Source organism: Lissotriton vulgaris, chromosome 6 (genome assembly GCF_964263255.1).
Source record: "Lissotriton vulgaris chromosome 6, aLisVul1.2, whole genome shotgun sequence".
NCBI lineage: Eukaryota > Metazoa > Chordata > Amphibia > Caudata > Salamandridae > Lissotriton > Lissotriton vulgaris.
In genome coordinates this window covers 1,727,387,172-1,727,405,796 of record NC_141694.1, presented here as the reverse complement: position 1 = coordinate 1,727,405,796, position 18,625 = coordinate 1,727,387,172, and the positions used below count along the sequence as shown (strand labels likewise).

Below are 18,625 nucleotides of genomic sequence, written 5' to 3'. Positions count from 1 at the left end.
TCCAACACCATAGGGGTGGATATGCACGTAGAAGTAATCGAGGTGAGCTTGACAACCTGCATTAGAATACACCCAGGGCTAGAAAGTACCTCTTAATTTGTTGCAGTACATGGAGCTGAATGCGTGGACCACCACATCAAAGTGGAGTGGGGCCTCTTCAGGTGTGCCCGAGTGAGACCTCCTAGAATTTGAGGTCTATTCTAATGACAAAGCAATAGGTCTCACAATTGCGAGATTTTGAACTACTAGCATTGTAAATGGCAATGCCTTTTTATAATATTAAAAGGCATTGTCATTTACAATACCAATAGGTCAAACTTCGCCCAAAGCGAAACCTATTGTATTGCAGAGCGCAGTGTCCCTAAAGCAAGCTCCACACTCACTAGTAAAGTTTTTTTTAATGAAACTGAGCGCGGTGTCTCTGAAGCGAGCGCCGCACTCAGCATGCAAGTTTATTTATAAAAAAATTAAACAGAAAGGTAAAAGAAAGTGCAGTGTTCCTGAAGCGAATGCTACGTTCTTCTTAAAAGTAATTACAAAAAAAAGTGCAGCCATTGTACTGTGGAGTTAGGGGCAGGCAAATTTAAAGTTAGAGTGGCATAGTGCTCAATACGAAAGTGGCTGCAATTGTCCTGTGCGTGGGCGCTGCACATACAACAAAAAGCAGTCGCCATTGTCCCCATTAGTCAGCAATAAACGAAATAGTGCACACCTACTTATAACGCACACAGTGTAACAAGCCAAGTAAAAGAGCCAGTCGCCATGAGAGGTTACAAATGAAGACAAGGTGCTGCTAAGGAGGGACTAACAAGCCTATTTACGAATCAGAATCCAGCATTTACAAAGGGCAATGACACAAGCCAATGAAAAATATGGGCGGAGAGAGTGCAGAGCTTCAAATGCGTACTCCAATACAACATGCCTCGTAGCGCATGCGTGTGCTGTCTCTAGGATCGACCTAAAAACATAAGCAGGTCTAAAATGTAACACTGTGTGTGAGTGTCGCAATGTTTCTCTGCTCACAATGTGCCAACTGTGGATCAGTGATATGCTGCTGCTATTTGTAAAAGCAGGGGACTACTTACAAAGAGTACAAAAATCTCAGCCAGTCACGTTCCTTGTAAAGAAACTGTTGCTTCCGACCCCAAAACTGTGATACAGTGGTTCTACTCAGTTTACTGGTGAACATTTTTTTGGTCTGGTAGAGCTAAAGTGCTGCCCTTACCTTGCCTATTTCTATTGTTGATAAACGGAATGTTCACTCACCAGTCCTGCACAACGGAAGCTGCCATTGTGCAAGACCCGTCTTTCTATCCCCTTGTGATAACTATCCTCCCACAAGCCACTCTAAGAATGGCTTAGCATAATACATTCTCTATTCATGCCGCAAGGCGTCTTCCCCACAATATCTGACCAGATGCCCCGGGCCATTGACCAATAGAGGACATGAAGCCACCTCAAAATGAATGACACCAAAATACTCACTTGTGGCAACTGGAAAACCTTTGACCCATTCTACGCCTGGAGTGATGATCTAGGACCACCACCAAAAATATCTAAAGAGGTTAGAAATCTTGAGATTACCATGGATGCCAAGATGCCAATGAATGCACAAATTGATATGGTTGCCATATCAAGCTTTCTCACAATGAAAACACTGCAATCCATCTGTTTGCTCCTAGGATTCCCTGACAAGGTGCAGGCCACCTCTCTTGTCCTACTAAAACTAGATTGCGCTAGTTGTCTGTACCACGGCTCACCGTTTGTCAACTATGAGAAGATTACAGAGAATTCAGAATGCTGCTGCTAGACAACTCCCACATACAAAGCCACAAGCACACATCTCCCCTGCCTTTACGGCCCTACAATGGTTACCAGAAGAGCCACCTTCAAGAAACTTTGTATCACACACAAAGGACCACTCTTCACCAGGAAGAAAATCAACAAATACAAGCAAAGGAAACTATGCTTGAGAATGGCTCCTCGCATCAACATTCCTACATACAAGAAAAAAACGTGTTGAACATCTTTTTCTGTTTATGCAGTCAAACTATGGAATCTACTACCCACAGCATAAGATCTACTGACAACCATCTTAACTTGAGATGATTAGTCAAGAGCTGGCTCTTCCCCACTTGACAACTATACTCACCACACAGTGTACCACGGCACAGAGATGAAGCTGCTGTTATACATTGGTCATTGAACTCTGCTTTCTGTTATAAGCAGGTACAGTTACATAAGAGAAAACATTTATATTACACAACAAGATACATGTGTATATAAGATAATGTCTTAACTGCTGCTTCTATGTACATTTAGGTATATATATATATATATATATATATAAGCTTATGCCTGCTACCAAACTTTGAGTAATGCCATGAAAAAAGTGTATATTTCACCACAAGATAAATGTGCACATCTGACCATGTAAATATTACTGGTTCGATGCACATATGGGTATTCATAGGAAGGTAAATATGCTATTTTTTAAGTCATAAGGGATTTTAACTTAGTGATTCTGTAGGACACTTGGAAAGTTGAAAAGAGAAAAAAGCCTCCAAGTATTGTTTTTGTGCAGGAAAATGTCCTTCCAGCACAAAATCAATCCTGCCTGCCGCACTGGTACCCTTGCACCATGGCACAAAGGTGTCTATGTTGGCGCCAGCGATCAGAGAGAGCAGGAATGCACCATAGTTGGATAGATATGGCACATTCCTGACCTCGCCCAGTCACACAACACAGCAAGGTGTGTTGCTGCGTTACATGACATTTCAATAAATCTGCCCCCATGTGTTTTGTGCCTTATAACTTTAACTCGAATTAAACATGTTAGACCTGCTACAATTATTTTCCACGTCAAAATCTACATTCCTGCCAAACTTCATCTACAGCTGTTCCCACACTACGTCTGTTTAAACTAGGCTCTACGACACGCCATTCCCCTCCACGACACGCCGCTCCATACCAATCCACTCTAAGACCTTCCACTCTTGAAGAGACTTTACCGCACACACTGCTCCACTCTACGCCACTCCACTGTACCACACGCTACTGTACTCTAGAACACGTCCCTCCACTGTACTCCATGCCACCCAACTCTATGCTATTCCATTGCACAGCACTCCATCTATGAAACGCTACTTGACTATACACCACTCCAGTCTACGCTCCTCCGTGGCATGCTAGACTCCAGTCAATGAGAGCATATGGCACTCTACTTTACTATGTGCCTCCGTATGACACTCTACTCCATGATGCACTACTCCACTCTACACTATGCCTCTCAACTGTACAACACTATACCACTACATTCTGTCACATGGAACTGCATTCTACTCTATGCTACTCCACAACACTCTAATCCACTCTGTGGCACTCCACTCTATGACAGTTTGACACTCTACGACACTCCAGTCCACTCTAACAGTTTACATCCCTCTACGCAACTCTACTGTACCCCACGCCAGTATACTCTACGACAAGCCTTTTCATGCCACTTCACACCACTGTGCGCTGCGCCACTCCACTCCACAACACTGTACAACACTCTCCTCCACAGTACGACATTCCATTTAAAGATACTGCACTCAACACTGGACTCTAGGATTTAAAACATTTTTTTTTAATTGAGATTCAATGGAGAAAAAAACCAAAGGTTAAACCTCAGTTATAGTTATGAAAACGTTATTATTTCGAATATAAACCACAATTAAACTACACAAAAATTAGAAATTCTAAAGTTATAGTTCTACCTTAAATGTCTAACTTACGCATCACCTTTGAATTATTATAACTTGCTCATCTCGTTACACAGTGTAGTGAACTCAGTAGCCACACTAAATTATCTATAACTTGAGCCTTCTCTATGCACTGCTTCTACACTTTCATATTACAGGACTTAAACCATCTGAAATCATAGTGCTCATAACACTTATAACATTGCAAATCATATAGCACTGCGCATGCTAGAGTGGTGCACAACTGTTAATCTTATGTTCCGATGTACCATGCTTCTGACCACACTTCAACACCTAGTTAGGTGTAGTATGCGCTACATAATTACCGTTTACAATTAAAAGCATCACTTGAGTTTGCTTGCATATAGGAGCATGCCTCTACTGGGTTACCTCTCAACAACCAACGTACATTAGACCTACAAACATTGATGACATTATTACTTGAATTCTCTAAACAGTTGCAATGGTGGTTCCTCACCAAGCGCAGAGGACCATCCACTGCTTTATACCTTCTCATTTCTCAAACACTATTGTAATGTGTTCTCGTGTCACTCATGCACTCGGATTACAGAGGATCTCCTCCAAGAATGATCTGGCCATGATCCTACGCGTCATGTAATATTGCCTGCAATGTGCTACACAATAACTCTATTCGGTGTTTTTTCATGCTCCCTCCTGTGCCTGTTACTTAGCTAATTGAACCAAAATGCACATACAGCCTTTAGTTTTGAAACAGAAAAGAAGTGAATTGAGCCACAAGCATACCCTCCTCGGCCTAGGAAGGATATTGAAGCAGTAGGTTCCACTCTGAAAGGCAGAAGTAGTAGGGTATTTAAACATTTTTTTTTTCTAATCAGATACATGAAGAGTGTAGTGATCTCCAGTCTAGGGCAGGGCTCTCTCCTGGAGGACAGATGCATCCCCGGTAACAGCTTAGACCTCTCACGCTAAGATCCAGTGCTCCTTTCACGAGACGTCATGTGCCACAGCCTTAGAACTCTAACCACGGGCCCACTGCAGCATCAATCACATAACACTGTAAAATGGAGTTCACACGCACCTCCAGATTTGTTTTAAGACAGCACACGTAAGCGCCATCACACAACTACAGCAGCCCACAACGGGATTAGGACCGCATTAACAACACACTGCAAGACTTGTAAAGCCTACTGTGGCATAGGCTCCGTAAGGTTTTATAGCAGGATTTGTTCATTCTATCACATAACTGCAAAGTGAAATAAGTCATCCTGGGAGAGCTGTAATGTGATAGGACAATCAACCTGTCAATCTTGGTCTAAGGAGGAGACACACTGCTAGGAAAGCACCCTCCAAGCTACCTGGTTAAGCTGCTGTCTAGCTACTTGTTAGAGTGGATCTTCCACGTGGCGGTACGGGAGGAATGCTCAACAACACGCCCATCCTCGCTGGAGTACCTCAGGGATCAATCCTTGGACCTTTTCTCTTTAATATATTTACCAATGATATCCCCACGGACTTAAAAAAGACTGATCTTGCTCTTTACGCTGATGATGTTGCAGTCATCTCCCAATCCTTCAGCGAAATAGAAGTGGCTAAGAACCTCGAGGCATCACTCTGCAGACTCTCTGAATGGTACAGCGACTGGCAGATCACCCTGAACACAAGCAAAACCACAGCAACACTTTTCACCAGAAAGCTAAACAGGAAACACACACAGATCCTCCTCAATGGGGATGAGATCAAATGGGAAACAAGCAGCTCCTACGTAGGGGTGACTCTGGACTCCAAACTCAGCTGGAGAAACCACGTTGAGAAAACCTGCCAGAAAGCAGCAACCAAACTGGCTGCATTGTACCCAGTACTGAAGACCAAGTCGATGCCCATACAGAGCAAGGTGCGAGCAATCAACGCAATAATACGACCAACAATGACGTATGCATCACCAGTTTGGAGTGGCTGCCATCCGAGGTATCGACAAGACTTGCAGAAAGTACAGAGCAAGGCCTTAAGTATTGCAGCAGGGGCTTCTAACTTCACAAGAATGGGGACCTCCACAGAGTCCTGGGCGTTGAGATGTTGGACGACCATCTTAAACTCAACAGGAATTTCTACAAAGGACTGGATCAAAATGAAAACCCACTGATCAGCAAACTTGCCAACATCTCTGGAACCCATTTGACCACTACCCACGGCCCATCAAAGCACTAACCTTGTGAAACTGAAACAGCAGCACAGCATCCAAAACTCATCACTGCCTGAAGGCAAACCCCTGTCAGGTACGCAAAACTCACCGCTGCCTGACGGCATAATCGCCTCGGCAAGCAACCAAATCCCTTTCACTGTCTGATGGCATAATCGCCGCGGCAGGCACCCAAAACTCAACACTATCAGAAGGTACTAGATAGACAAAGACGAGACTCTCTGAGGAAACATGCTGACAATTCTGCAAACTCAATTGACCGCTACCCGCGGCCCATCACTGAGCTGACCTTGTGATACAACCTCAACTGTGACAAAGCGTCATACATCAATAAGACAACCTGGACAGCGACTAAAAAAATTCAAAATGAATGTGGAGTAATGAGGCTACTGCATCAGTATCCAAAAAACTCACCACTGTCAGAAGGAATCTGACAGACAAAAACAAGATGCGTGCAGGAAAGCACCATTCTTGTTTAGGACACTTGATACATCACTGCTATGATGCGATGACAACACTTAACCATGCAAATAAACCCACATTAAGGAGGGGACCACAGGAACACGGTGAGGGGCCGCACGCAGCATACCAACCAGTGCAAAACTGACCCGAGAGAAAAGGTCTTCAGTTGGAGATAAACATCTCAGGCCATATTTATGAATCAAAGAAAGAACTGAAAAGTATTCAAGCAATAAGGAAGAAATTCTTGACATCTTTATTGGTCCCCAAACAGATCAAATCCCAGCAGTCCCAACCATCCTGGTGCACAATCTTTTGTGAGCTCATGGTCCGATTCCTCTCCTGGTTCTCTTTGCAATGAAGAATCAGAGCCCTCGCCTGTGATGTGATGGCTCTTCAAATTTGGATTCCTCTGCGCCCAATAAAAGGGGATAAATGCACTCAGATATAAATCTAAAATAGCCATGCCTAGAGGTCACCCTGGCACCTCATAAAGAGATCACTGGACAACCAGCCAACACGTGTTCCCCTGGTGCAGACTGCCTCTATCACCACCCCAAACAGCCCTAAACCATGGCACGCCAGAGGACAGAAAGAGCAGCAGAAGCGTACATCCTCAACCTTGCAATATTTAAGTAGGATTCCCTACTACACCCTTTGAGGCCCAAGCAAAACTAGACAATGTGAAATTATTTTTGTTGTGAGATGCGAAGATGACCTGAAAAATCCACTGCCAACTAGGAGCTCACACTTACTAAATAAGAAAGCAAAAAGAAATAAGCAACTGGAACTTAGCCATTATACTGACAAATAATACAGCACCCACCCCCATAGCTCCCAATGGGCGGGATGGAAGGGAAAAAGCAAGGCAGCTGGCGTCAGTTAAGCAGGGAGGCGCCTGTGGGCTGATGGCAAAAGATGCTGCCTGACCCCTAGCCTCCACCTGATAAAAGATGGTTGGGCCCAACCAACAAGGCCCCATCTACCGCACCTTCCATCCAGAACTCTAAACTTTGTTGAGAAGCTCCCAGGATCAAAGGTGGCCCCCGCTGGTCAGGCTGCCATTTACAGGCGGCCTCCACTCCACGTCTGGGCTTCCTCATAAATTCAGCTCCTCCCATTCGCCATAGGCCTTTCTTAACTTGTACACCTTTCAGGAAAACCATACACGAGACACCCTATTCTTTTCAGACAAAACGCTATGGTGTATAAGTATTTGTAAGGCCACAGTTAAGGGTTTATAGGAGTGATTGATTTCGCTTTTCCAACTCAATTATGGCCCCCCAGTATATATTTTGAAGCAATGTATAAAAGACCACAATGATCAACATAATATAATTGGAGTGAAAGGAGGTAAAAAATTGTAAACCGAAAATAAACAAAGGATTCACACAACTCTCAATCTGGACAAATCGCTAATGGCCTGAAACATGTGGAATCTTAGCCACCCCCGTGGTGGCGGCCAAAACCCTGGCCGTGATTTTGATAACACCTTGTCTTTCGAGACCCAGGTTAATAGAATGGTGAAGTTCCTGCTTTTGGATGATTGGGATCTTGAAAACAATATTGCCTTTTCTTCCTCAAGAGCTCAGGGTGTCAGTGGTCATTGATTGCACTGATCACCTCCCGCTTAGACTACTGTAAGGCCCCACATTTAAATGTAAACCAATACTGTAAAGAAGCGCCAAATCATCCACAATGCTGCTGCACGCCAGGTCCTGGGAATATCCAAATTCTCCTTGGTGGGAAAAGAACTGAGATCCCTTCAATGGGCTGTCAGTAAAGAAGCATGTGTCATTTAAAGCTCTGCTTGACACAAAGCTCGCCAATCTCAGGGGTCGCGTTAGCTCATGGAGGCCCTGAATTGGTATGTCCCTAAAAGAGCTATGAGATCTGCTGGACGAAATAAGGTGGTGGTGGTTTCTCAGCGTAAGAAAGCTAGGTGGTGGGGAGACGTGGCTTTACTGTGGCAGCTGCCAGGATTTGGAATTTCCTTCCTGAACAGATCAGGAGCCTTAGTTCGCACCTGATGTTCCGTAAGCAATTTAAAACTTGGCTTTTTGCGGATTAGCCCTCCTTTATTGGGGTGGAGGGGTTTGTGCTGATCTTGCTGGTCTGAGAAGTCACCGCCCTCTCAGTTCTCTCCCTTGCATAGCGATTTGATGGCCTTTGGTCTAACACGCTCTACAAATGCTGTAAATACAAACTCTGAAAGTCTTCCAAACTGTACGGGGGTAATCTTTAAGGGAAAACAAAATGAGGCTCATGAGCTTTTGATTACTCACAAAAAATGATTGAAAAGCCTGAAGCCGGTCTGGAGAACCTCTGTGGATACGGATGAGCTTTCAGAAGGGAGATGTTCTGTGCTCACTGCCTGTGCCCCTTTGACTTTCATACGTGTCTGGATGATCAAGGTGAGGGCAATACCGAGGCATCCACCTCCTTCATAAAAAAAACATGTTGCAGCTGTAAGAAAAGTGTAGGGAGTGGGTTGAGGGTGGTTTTGAACTGGAGGATAGAGGACAGGTAAAATGAGGGATGTGAACTTTTGGGGAAAACACGGGAAACTGGTTTTAAATGGCTATGGAGATAAACTGTGTCGCCCTCGTAAAACAGGATAGGGTATCTTCGGAAAGAACGCGCTTTTGGGGAGGCCTTCATCGATAGTGCTGTCATGCATGGTTTTATCAAGCGTGAATTGTCAGTACCACACACGTGAAGTCAAATTTGGCCAGAACCACACAGGATATGTCACTTAGGCCTCAGTTGGAAAATGCGTATTCATTTCAACAAAAGAAAGGCCTCAAAATTGCAATTCCAACAGCTTTCATTTGTGTTACTTCATTTAAACGGGCAGGTAAATGCTTCCATTAGCTGTTACAACATGTTCTCTGGATGCAATTACTGCCTCACAATTTCTGAAGCATAGCTGCTTGGGCACACATGCAGGAACACAGACATCATAGTTATTTTTTTTTTAATAAATGATGGAGAATGACATGCAAATAGCCTGAAAACAAGCTTATGCCAAAAAATGCACTTAAGTAACTCTTGTGACCCTCTATGAAACTGCATATTTCAATTCTTTGCTCCTTATAGCAAAAGACTGTGGCTGAGCAAGGTTTAACAAACCTCGCTTTGCCCAATTCATTATTTATTATTATGTTATAACGTTGCAAACTTCTAGAACATTCAAAAGGGTAAAACAATAATGGGTAAAACTAGCCACAAAAAGTTTGTTTTGGAAGAATAAAAAAAAATCCACAGTTCCACCTATTAGCAAGAGAATACTTCTATAGTAGGTGTTTTTGTGGGAGAATTCTCCAACAAAAAAAACACGTTTTAGCAGGAAAATTCTCATAAGACTTTTTGCATACGAAATAATATAATGTCCGCAAATGTATCACCATTAAGTTTCAAAAGTGTAAACCTTGCACAAATTGTTTGGCGGAACTGAAATTCTACAGATCTCTAGTTAACATACATCTGAGAAATAGATTCTGCCAAGGAGGAGAGAGCTGGATGCACGCCTTCTTGGACTGCAATTACGGGATAGAAGATGGACAATGAACCCAACACGTCAGTCATGCAAGGTCATTCACAATGCAACACACGTGAAAACTAAACCTTCTTAAATACATGTTCAGGCACATTGTAAACATTGTTTACTTCCAAACACCCCCCTCCCCCGAAAAGTGAAATGTGCTAGGAGTGTGGATAAGCGCTTCAGTGCCCCATGGGGTGTAAGCACTACATAAAACTTGCAAGACGCTGTCACACATGCAAAGAATGTTTCTTTATACAGTTGTACATCCTTAATTTGCAAGCTATTTCAAAATATCCAATTTCTAAAACCCTGCACGAAAAATTGTGCTCGACATAAAAACATTTTCTTTTCTACCAAATGACCCTATCTGTATCTTTGATCTTCTGCATACCTTCTCTCCCTGAGCATAACCTACTTTAAATGGTATTACTGTCTGCCTTACTCTCTATTATTGTATTTCTACAAAATACCCACCTCACTTCATAGATCACAACTTCTTTGAGGCCATCTCTGAAACTCAACAATAATAAATCTTCTCTAACCTATCAAGTCTCCTCACATGTGCCTTCACTATTGATCACACCTAACTCCCATTCATTTATTATACCCAAAAAATCAATAATGCTGGAATAACCATGCTACTTGCCACAAAGTATTAATTGGTATTTCTATAGCGTGAATGTAGGCAGCGGAGTGCCGTACACGGTAAAAGACAAGAATAAAGGCAGTGAGTGATAGGAAAGGTAGCAGGTTTGTAGTCTGTGCTTCAAGGCCTCGTCAGGCATAGTATGTGCTACAAAATTGCAATTCCAGAATTAGGTTCATGAAGTCCCAACTACCTCTAAAACCATGCACGTGCAGCTCAAGGCAGAAAGAGAGCATAGTCTGGTGGCAGGACGTGTAGCGCAGTTTAGACTTGTTTACATCTGAAAATGGCCCATTACTGTAGAAGAAAAACGATTTTTTGGCAAATATAGCATAATCCCTCAGGAGCTGACCTTTAAACAATGGAAATTATTCAAATGTTCTTTTTAAGTTAGTCCTCCAAAAATGAACAGGCATACAGATATTTTACAGATGACTTCATGACACTAAAATAGCAAGCCAGTGGAAAACAATGACAATTGTCAGTCTGACTGACTTTACAACGTCTGCGCGCCCCATGAACAGATTTGTTTCACAAGCAGTACACTGGATGAGCAACAGGGCAGTGCCAATAAAAAAAAAAGAAGAGACCAGCTAGAATAAATTCACCTCCAAAATATTAGATGAACAATGAAGTAATGTAAATGCAAAAAATTTATGCTGGCAACCCACAACCCGTGGAGCAAGGGTGTAGCAGTCAGGAAGCACTAAGGCATAAGGGGTGGAGTCACAAGGAACACAGCTAATGGGGAAACATCCTTTACCACGCAACTTTTACCACACAGTGCTTTTACAACGCAGGTTTTACAACGAAAACCATTACAACGCATTGCACTGGGGGGCGCTCTAGGATTAGTAATAGTTTAATTTACTATCCAACACCTTCTCTACTATCCACGGGGACTGGAGTTGGAATAGTAAATTAAACTATTCACTATCCAGCACCCCCCAAAGCAATGCGTTGTGATGGCTTGCGTTGTAAAACTTGCGTTGTAACAGCATACATGGTAAAAGCATGCGTTGTAACAACGTACATCCCAGCTAATGACAGTCAGCCTATGGTCTATCATTTCCTATGCAATATTTATGCAAACGCTCCTTTCAATGTGCATGAGAGAGTAAAAGCAGTGCTTATTTTGAGCCAGTGGGTTCCAGTGCTTGGCACCAGCACTTAATTGTCAACACTGGCACTTAAGGTAGTTTGAGACATGGTGGTGCTGCTCGTCTAATTTAGAGATAAGCATAACAACAGTTGTTTGTTAATGCAATATACCTTAAAATTGATTAATACCTGCCTCTAAAGCCATTGAAATAGCTTTGGTGGCCTAAAATAGACTGAATTGACACACTTGGAAAAGTGAGATGCTTAGTAGTTATGCTGGTACTATCATTGGCAGGGCAATGGGTGGTACAAGCTGCAGTGGCCTCCTAGCAAGGTCTCCAGCACTTACTTTTTCACAAATGAAGCCCCGAGTAAAATATTGTGGCTTATTGGTAACAGATGGAGCACATTTTACAGTAACATTCGGAAATAAGGCACTTACTACGGGCGCCTTTCTGCATTCATCAACTATATAAAAGTGGCAGAAGAGGTGGTTAAGGCACTTGCTGCTGAGAGCTAGAATATTTGGTCACGGGGTCATATCACCTGAAGTACTTGTGCTGGATGATGTTATTGTTGCAGATGAGCGCACGTGATGTGGAGCTCACAGCAAGATAGCCTAGGGTGTTAATGCTTTTGTTGTAAACTCTCCAGGATATGGGTTTACAGTAATCCCCTCCATGGAACTTGCAAGATACGAACTTGAATTCTTGGAAGGTTTTAACTCAATGTTTTGGACGACTAAAGTTAACAAAGTCAGTATCACCAAGATGGATAACAACCCCTTTGGTTAAGGCCAAAAAAATCATTTTGTTTCCACTGAGTGTTAACCTCATAGCTGCTATTAAACATTCCTCCCCAGTGCTGCGCTGTCCATTAGAACTAGTGCTGAATGGACGTTCAATGGTCGTGCGCAGCACTGGGGAGGTAGTGCTGCCGTCGGCCAATGCACCGAGGCAGCACTTAAGGGGTTAAAGAAAAGGCCGTTATTAGAGTCAATACATCCAGAGGTCTGGTTATGTGGAGAGCATCAGAAAGTAAATTGCTTTCAAATCTTGGTTTATCTCTTGGAAGCATTGAAGTGACGCGCGTAGTGCATCTCTGCTTTCGCTGAAGGCCGCTCACTCGGGTGACCAGAAATGGAGGTCTAAGCTGTTCGTACAACACTGCTTTAAGATCTTGGTTGATGTCTAGGACACTTCTAAGCAGCTTGCAGAGCGTCTCTCTGCATCCGCTCAGTCTGGAGACCAGGAATGGAAGTTCTAGCTGTTCAACCTTTGAACATTGACTAAAGACTCCTAGGGCGGAAAAATATTGGGCCAAATGAATTATGGGCTAGGCCTGCTGCGCTGGTGGGTGTGACATGATGGGTGGAGGGTGGGCGGGGCAGCGCAACTGTCAATCTGCTGCTGCTCCCTTCAATCTGCCTTCCCCAAGAAGGTGGTTGCTTTGGACAGCAAAGCACAGGGTGAATGTAGTAACCTAGAGATGGCATGCCACTATTAGGCAGAATGAGTTTCTAGTATAAAAATAGCTGCTGGAACCCAGATACTTCCCACTTAATACACATTAGCAAACTCCATAAAACACGTGGTTTGTTATTAGCTGCAATCCTAATGTAAAACACCCACGCCTTCAGAAACAGTTCGGGATAGGACAGCAGCCATGGCCGGAATTAAGGGGAGATGGGAAAAGTACTGGGATACAATTGAATTATGCAATTTAGCTTGAAGATGGAAAAACATAAGAACAAACAAAGCCCATGTTCGAATCATGCAAAAATATACAATTACATCAAGCAATGAGCGTTGCTCTGCAGTTAAGCCGCTCCTATCAAGTCAGCAAAACTACTTTGAGTTAAAGTGACGTCTTCTTCACTTACAGATATTACGCAACTCTACAGAACATGCCCCCCGCAGATTTTTGTTCAGTCGGGTCAACAAATCCGCAATGCAGTTGACTCACCGTATATTGGCAAGGTGCTGCTGCACAGGCTGATGCTGAAAATGGTCAGGCCACTGATGATGAAGACAAAATGAGGGGGGGTGCTGAAAACAGCAGGCAGTCTGGTACATGGGGGAATGATTCTGGCAAACGGATGCTGCTGTGTACTCGGTGTGTGTCTGTAGGCAACAGGAAGTCATAGGAGAGGGAGCCATGCTGCCAGCCAATGAATGACAATCTTGCGGACTATTATGGCTGCTTAAGGAATGATGGTGAGGACAATGGTGGAAGCACGGGGAGCTCATGGTGGCAGTTCTTTGGTTGTCTAGAGGCAGGGAGGATGGCTTTATTGTGCCATTAAGTTGCAGGCGTCCATTTGGACTCACTTTTGCCCTTGGTGCGTCCTTGGCGGTGAGTGGGTGGACCGCTGCTTCTCCGTCGCCGGTGGCTGGGAAGGAGAGGCCGGTGCCATTGGATGGGATGCTGCCATTGCCAAGGACCACACACTCACTTGCGGCCATGCTCCAAGTTATCAGACAGCCGGGGTTGGTTCTAAGAGAAAGAAACATCAGTTTTTCATCAGTTGGGAACACAAATTTAGCAATTGTCAGTGGAACATTTATAAACAAAGGTTATGTTAGAAACCGTCCTAATAAAGCATTACAGGCTGCTGTGGAGAGACATAGCAGCCATCAACTGGACCTTGCCTTAGTTATCAGTATGCGGCATGAGTGAGGGCATACAGAAGTAGAGAGGACATTTAACAATCAATGAGCCAGAACAGATATATAGGTATTAGAACAGTTTATCCACTGACTCAGAACTCTTGTAATTAAGCATGGAGAAACAGAAAAAGAAACATTTGAATTATAGAACATAAGCAAGGCCTAGACAGTTTTTATTTACCACCTGCCAAACTATTTCTTAAAATGGTTAGCAACATACCAATATGCTAATATGCTAATATTGGTTAGCAGCACCGAAAGCTAGGTTAATAAGTGAGATAAAATGCATTAATGAATCCCAGCTAACCAACCTTAAGAACTCCATGCATTAACAATACACGCTCTTGTCAGCAGTCAATGCGCTATCTCAATTTCAGATGCAAGTTGTAGAAAAGCACATGAATTACCTTAAAACCTTTAGACTGACTTATAACTAACCAACAATGGCCATGGTCAAGAACATTCTATAGTGAAAATGAAAGCCCCACTTCCCCAGGAAGAGGGCAGTTATAAAGGATTCTTAACTGTTCTTTCTTCGTATCGAAGGAGTCAGGGGTGTGGAATTTTATGAACTATCTACTTGTACAAGGGACAGGGTGCTTAGGAAACCTACTGGTCCTGTTCAAAAATTTAAGACTGCCTTTTGGTGCTATACAGCGAGGTGTCAAGTTATGGTGGCGTTCTCAATTTATAAGAGCTCTGACAACAATTTTTTCGAATGTGCCAGGGCTCATATTCTATTAGGGCTTGGATTTTAGCATGTTGCTAAATTTCCTATCTTTCTGAAAACTAATGTAAAGGGTGAGAAGCAGTACACCCAAGTTTAGAATACACTGCGAGGCTCTGCACTCCCACAAACTTACAAGTATTCAACAACTTCTTTCCAATCTGATCCCACACTATAAAAGGTTTGAAATGTACTTCAGACAAGAGCAGGAGTAAAAAAAAATCCTTGGTAGAAAAAAGGGGTGTAGTTAAAGAATTTACAATCACTCAGCAGCTTTTCACATGGGCAAATGTACATGCCTAAGTCTGTAAACTCTTTTTTACCATACAAAAGTGTAAATCTGTACCTATGCAATAACATATACCTATGGGTGCACTTTTGCCCCTAAAGTATTTTCACTGTGCTCATAATATTGCTCTGATGGTTTTACATGGATTCCCCATTATTAATTTATTTTACAAGCATTATTTTGCATAAAAAACATTTTACTCAACTCAGGACTCAAAATGGATTTTAAAACTGCACAGTAATTTATAAAAAGCTTTTTTTAATGGTGTATATTTATTGTACACATTTTACTTTGAAAGAAAACAAACACCAATCTTGCTTCCAAGCTTCGTGTATTTGCAAATAATCTGGGAGCATTCTAAGTAGTCTCAAATTTTTAAACATGAGGTGAACTCACAGAATTTCCTTAGAACAGATGCCCTAATTGTAAAGGCTTTTGCATTACAGGATCATGTACACAAATTTGAGCAACTTGTGCATACAGACAAGTCTTGGCTTAATGGCTAACAAACCTCTTTCACAGACGCATACTGTGGTACTGTAAATTGGCAGCCAAAGGGTTTGTTCTGTGGGAAGTTGGGCCTAATTCTAGAGGACAATATAAACATGACAGACCTGTTAGCCCTGACCTCAAACAAAATGTCTAGTGCGTTGGGAGATTGGAATGCCACATCCCTGAAGAAGACTATCAAAGCTGAAGGGAGACTCTAGAAGCGTGTTTTTCTATTAAAACCTTCATAAGGACATATAAATTGGCTAGTGCATCGTATCACCTACGTTTACTACATTTAGAAGGCAAATAGTGGTTGACTTAATACAGAAACGTGTTGTCCGAATAGTCACATTCTGTCAACAGAAACTACATCATATTAAATAAAAAGAATAATCAATTAGCTGCCCATAAAAATAAAAAATAAAAATATTTTTTTGCCAACACTTGTAGACGTATTTGTAAATAAAAGTTTCACAATTTGCTGGCTGTGGTAAAGAGGAAACTGGCTCCTGCCCACCCCTTGCTCCAGTCCAACATAAATATCCACCACAAGTGACTGCTTAAGTACATAAACTTGCGAATGTTCGGGTTCTGTAACCTTAAAATCTTGTAGCGTAAGCTTTAGTTATGTATTTATGGTGTGGTTTTAAAGAGCGCAGCGTGTCACCTTTTAGCTAGTCCCGAATCCTATTAGGGGTAGCATAGTAGGAATGTAGGGCAGTTTAGTGCCAAATCTAATATTAAACACAGCACTCTCGAACAGGAGGTTCTGATGAAAGCAAGTTTTACCAGTCCAAATTTCAAGTCTTCCTGGAATGCCTGCAGTTCGACTAGGCCTAGTGACTTGAGCTCAGTGTGTTCCAAAATCGAAGGTCTGAACTGCCAGGGTCCCTTGGTGTTTTATCCAGGTGTAAGCTTTTTAGGTACATTAGATGTGCAGCTGCAGACCACAAGGCGTGTAGGGGGTGTTGTTTTGGTACTAGTTTGGCACTTAGCACCAGGAGGCATTGCGTCCCTAGACAGTGCTTTCTACAAATGCAATGAAATCTGCGAACATTCTATATCCCCTCTATGCAGATGATACGTAGTTACACCTTAAAATCTCCTCACCAGATGACTTCACTGCTCTTAACACTACGCTTCTGAACACGCAAAGCTGGCTCACTAGCAACCACCTGATGCTGAACACCCAAAAAACAGAATTCATTCTCATCACACCTCCAAACCACACCCCAAAGATAGACCTCTGGTTAAAACGCCTAACCTCCTTCGACTGTGTCTCCCTCATCATGGACTCTGCAAGATCCCTAGGTGTTACAAACATCTGAATATGCAGTCGCACATCTATATTGCCACCAAGGGAGCTAATCACAAGATGAGTATATTAAGGAGACTCAAACCCTTCCTTCCTCAGGCTGATCTAAAAATTGCTGTAGGCGCTCTAGTACTACCAAGACTAGACTACAGAAGCACCTCCCTCGCTGGTCTCTCTAAACACAGGCTTGCACCTCTGAGAGCAGCTCTGAATGCTGTGGCTAGACTGGTATCAGGAACCAAAAGAAAAAGTCACATCTCACCAACCTTGAAAGCACTGAACTAGTTGCCTTATGAAGCAAGAATACACCTTAAAGTGGCATGCATGACTCACAAAGCAATTCACAACAATACACCCAGTTACTTGGCACTAAAGTTGGAAAAATCTGGAGGTTGCACACAACTACGAAGTGCGAGCACTTTACTTCTGAAACCCCAATCCATCCGGAAGAAGAGAACCGGCTACAGAGCTTTCTCAGGGATTGCACCAAAGATTTGGAACTCTCTACCACCACTAGTGTGTGGAATCAGCTCCTTTACTGTTTTCAAAAAGGAAGTCAAAAGTGTACTAATGAACAAATTCATGTCCTAAGTTTAAGTATGGGTTGTATTTGAGTGTAAGACTTTTCATCACAACCGCTGTTGCTCTACAATTGTTTGCAGATTAATGTTTAGCGGGTGTAGACCTGCTTGATCATATATACTTTTATATATCTACTTTTAATCAATCTAGGAACAGTATGTTTGTCTGATAGCACAATGTCCTAACGTTCAGTAACTGTCTAATGGACAACGTTCTGCAGATTCTATTGCGGGTCCTCTACCTTTTTTATGTATATACTTTTCATTTATATTTCTATTATGACAAACTGGCAATTTTGTTTGTGTTGTCTACCTCATCCATTGTTATTCTTCTATTGGAAAGCACTGATACCCTAGTGGGTCAAGTTCGCGCTATATAAAACTCTATAAATCATGAATCCTCCTACTGAGAGCCAGTGCAGAACTTTCAAGGTAGACTTTATAGGGGTTCCTCCCTTCATGTTGAGCATAGTCTGGCTCCATGGTTTTAGAGCCTTTAAATGCAGACTTTAGGTTATTGGGAAAGGAAGGGATTGCTTACAACTCACCCAGAAGACTATCCTGGTGCTGAAGCAGGAACTGTAGGGGCTGAGCCAGGGTCGGAGCTCAGCAAAGAGCCAGGTCTTCAGTTCCTTTCAGAATTCAAATATCAAGGGAGGAGGTTCTAGTTTGCAGGGGCAGGTCGTTCCAGGCTTTATGAGCAAGATAATAGAAGTCCCGACCACAGGATCTGGTTCTGTGTGTGCGCAAATCAGAGTGTCGCTGAACGGAGGTGGCTGGTAGATTGCAGATGTTTATGTGGTTAAGGTACCTGGGGCCAATAAAGCTTTGTATTTGTACGGGAGGAGTTTGAAGAGTGCTTGTTTGTGGATTAGGA

At 42.8% G+C, this 18,625-nt stretch overlaps 1 protein-coding gene across 3 annotated transcripts in view; it reads right to left on the bottom strand.

Annotated features, from left to right (window-relative positions):
- The window catches only part of DISP1 (dispatched RND transporter family member 1), a 729,704-nt gene that overhangs the window by 160,927 nt on the left and 550,152 nt on the right, over positions 1 to 18,625 (bottom strand). For all 3 annotated transcript variants that reach the window (XM_086927950.1, XM_086927949.1, XM_086927948.1), the window contains one exon: positions 13,641 to 14,171. In XM_086927950.1, the coding sequence (XP_086784076.1) occupies positions 13,641 to 14,140 (500 nt within the window). In that variant the 5' untranslated portion in view covers positions 14,141 to 14,171. The remainder of the gene's footprint in view (positions 1 to 13,640; positions 14,172 to 18,625) is intronic.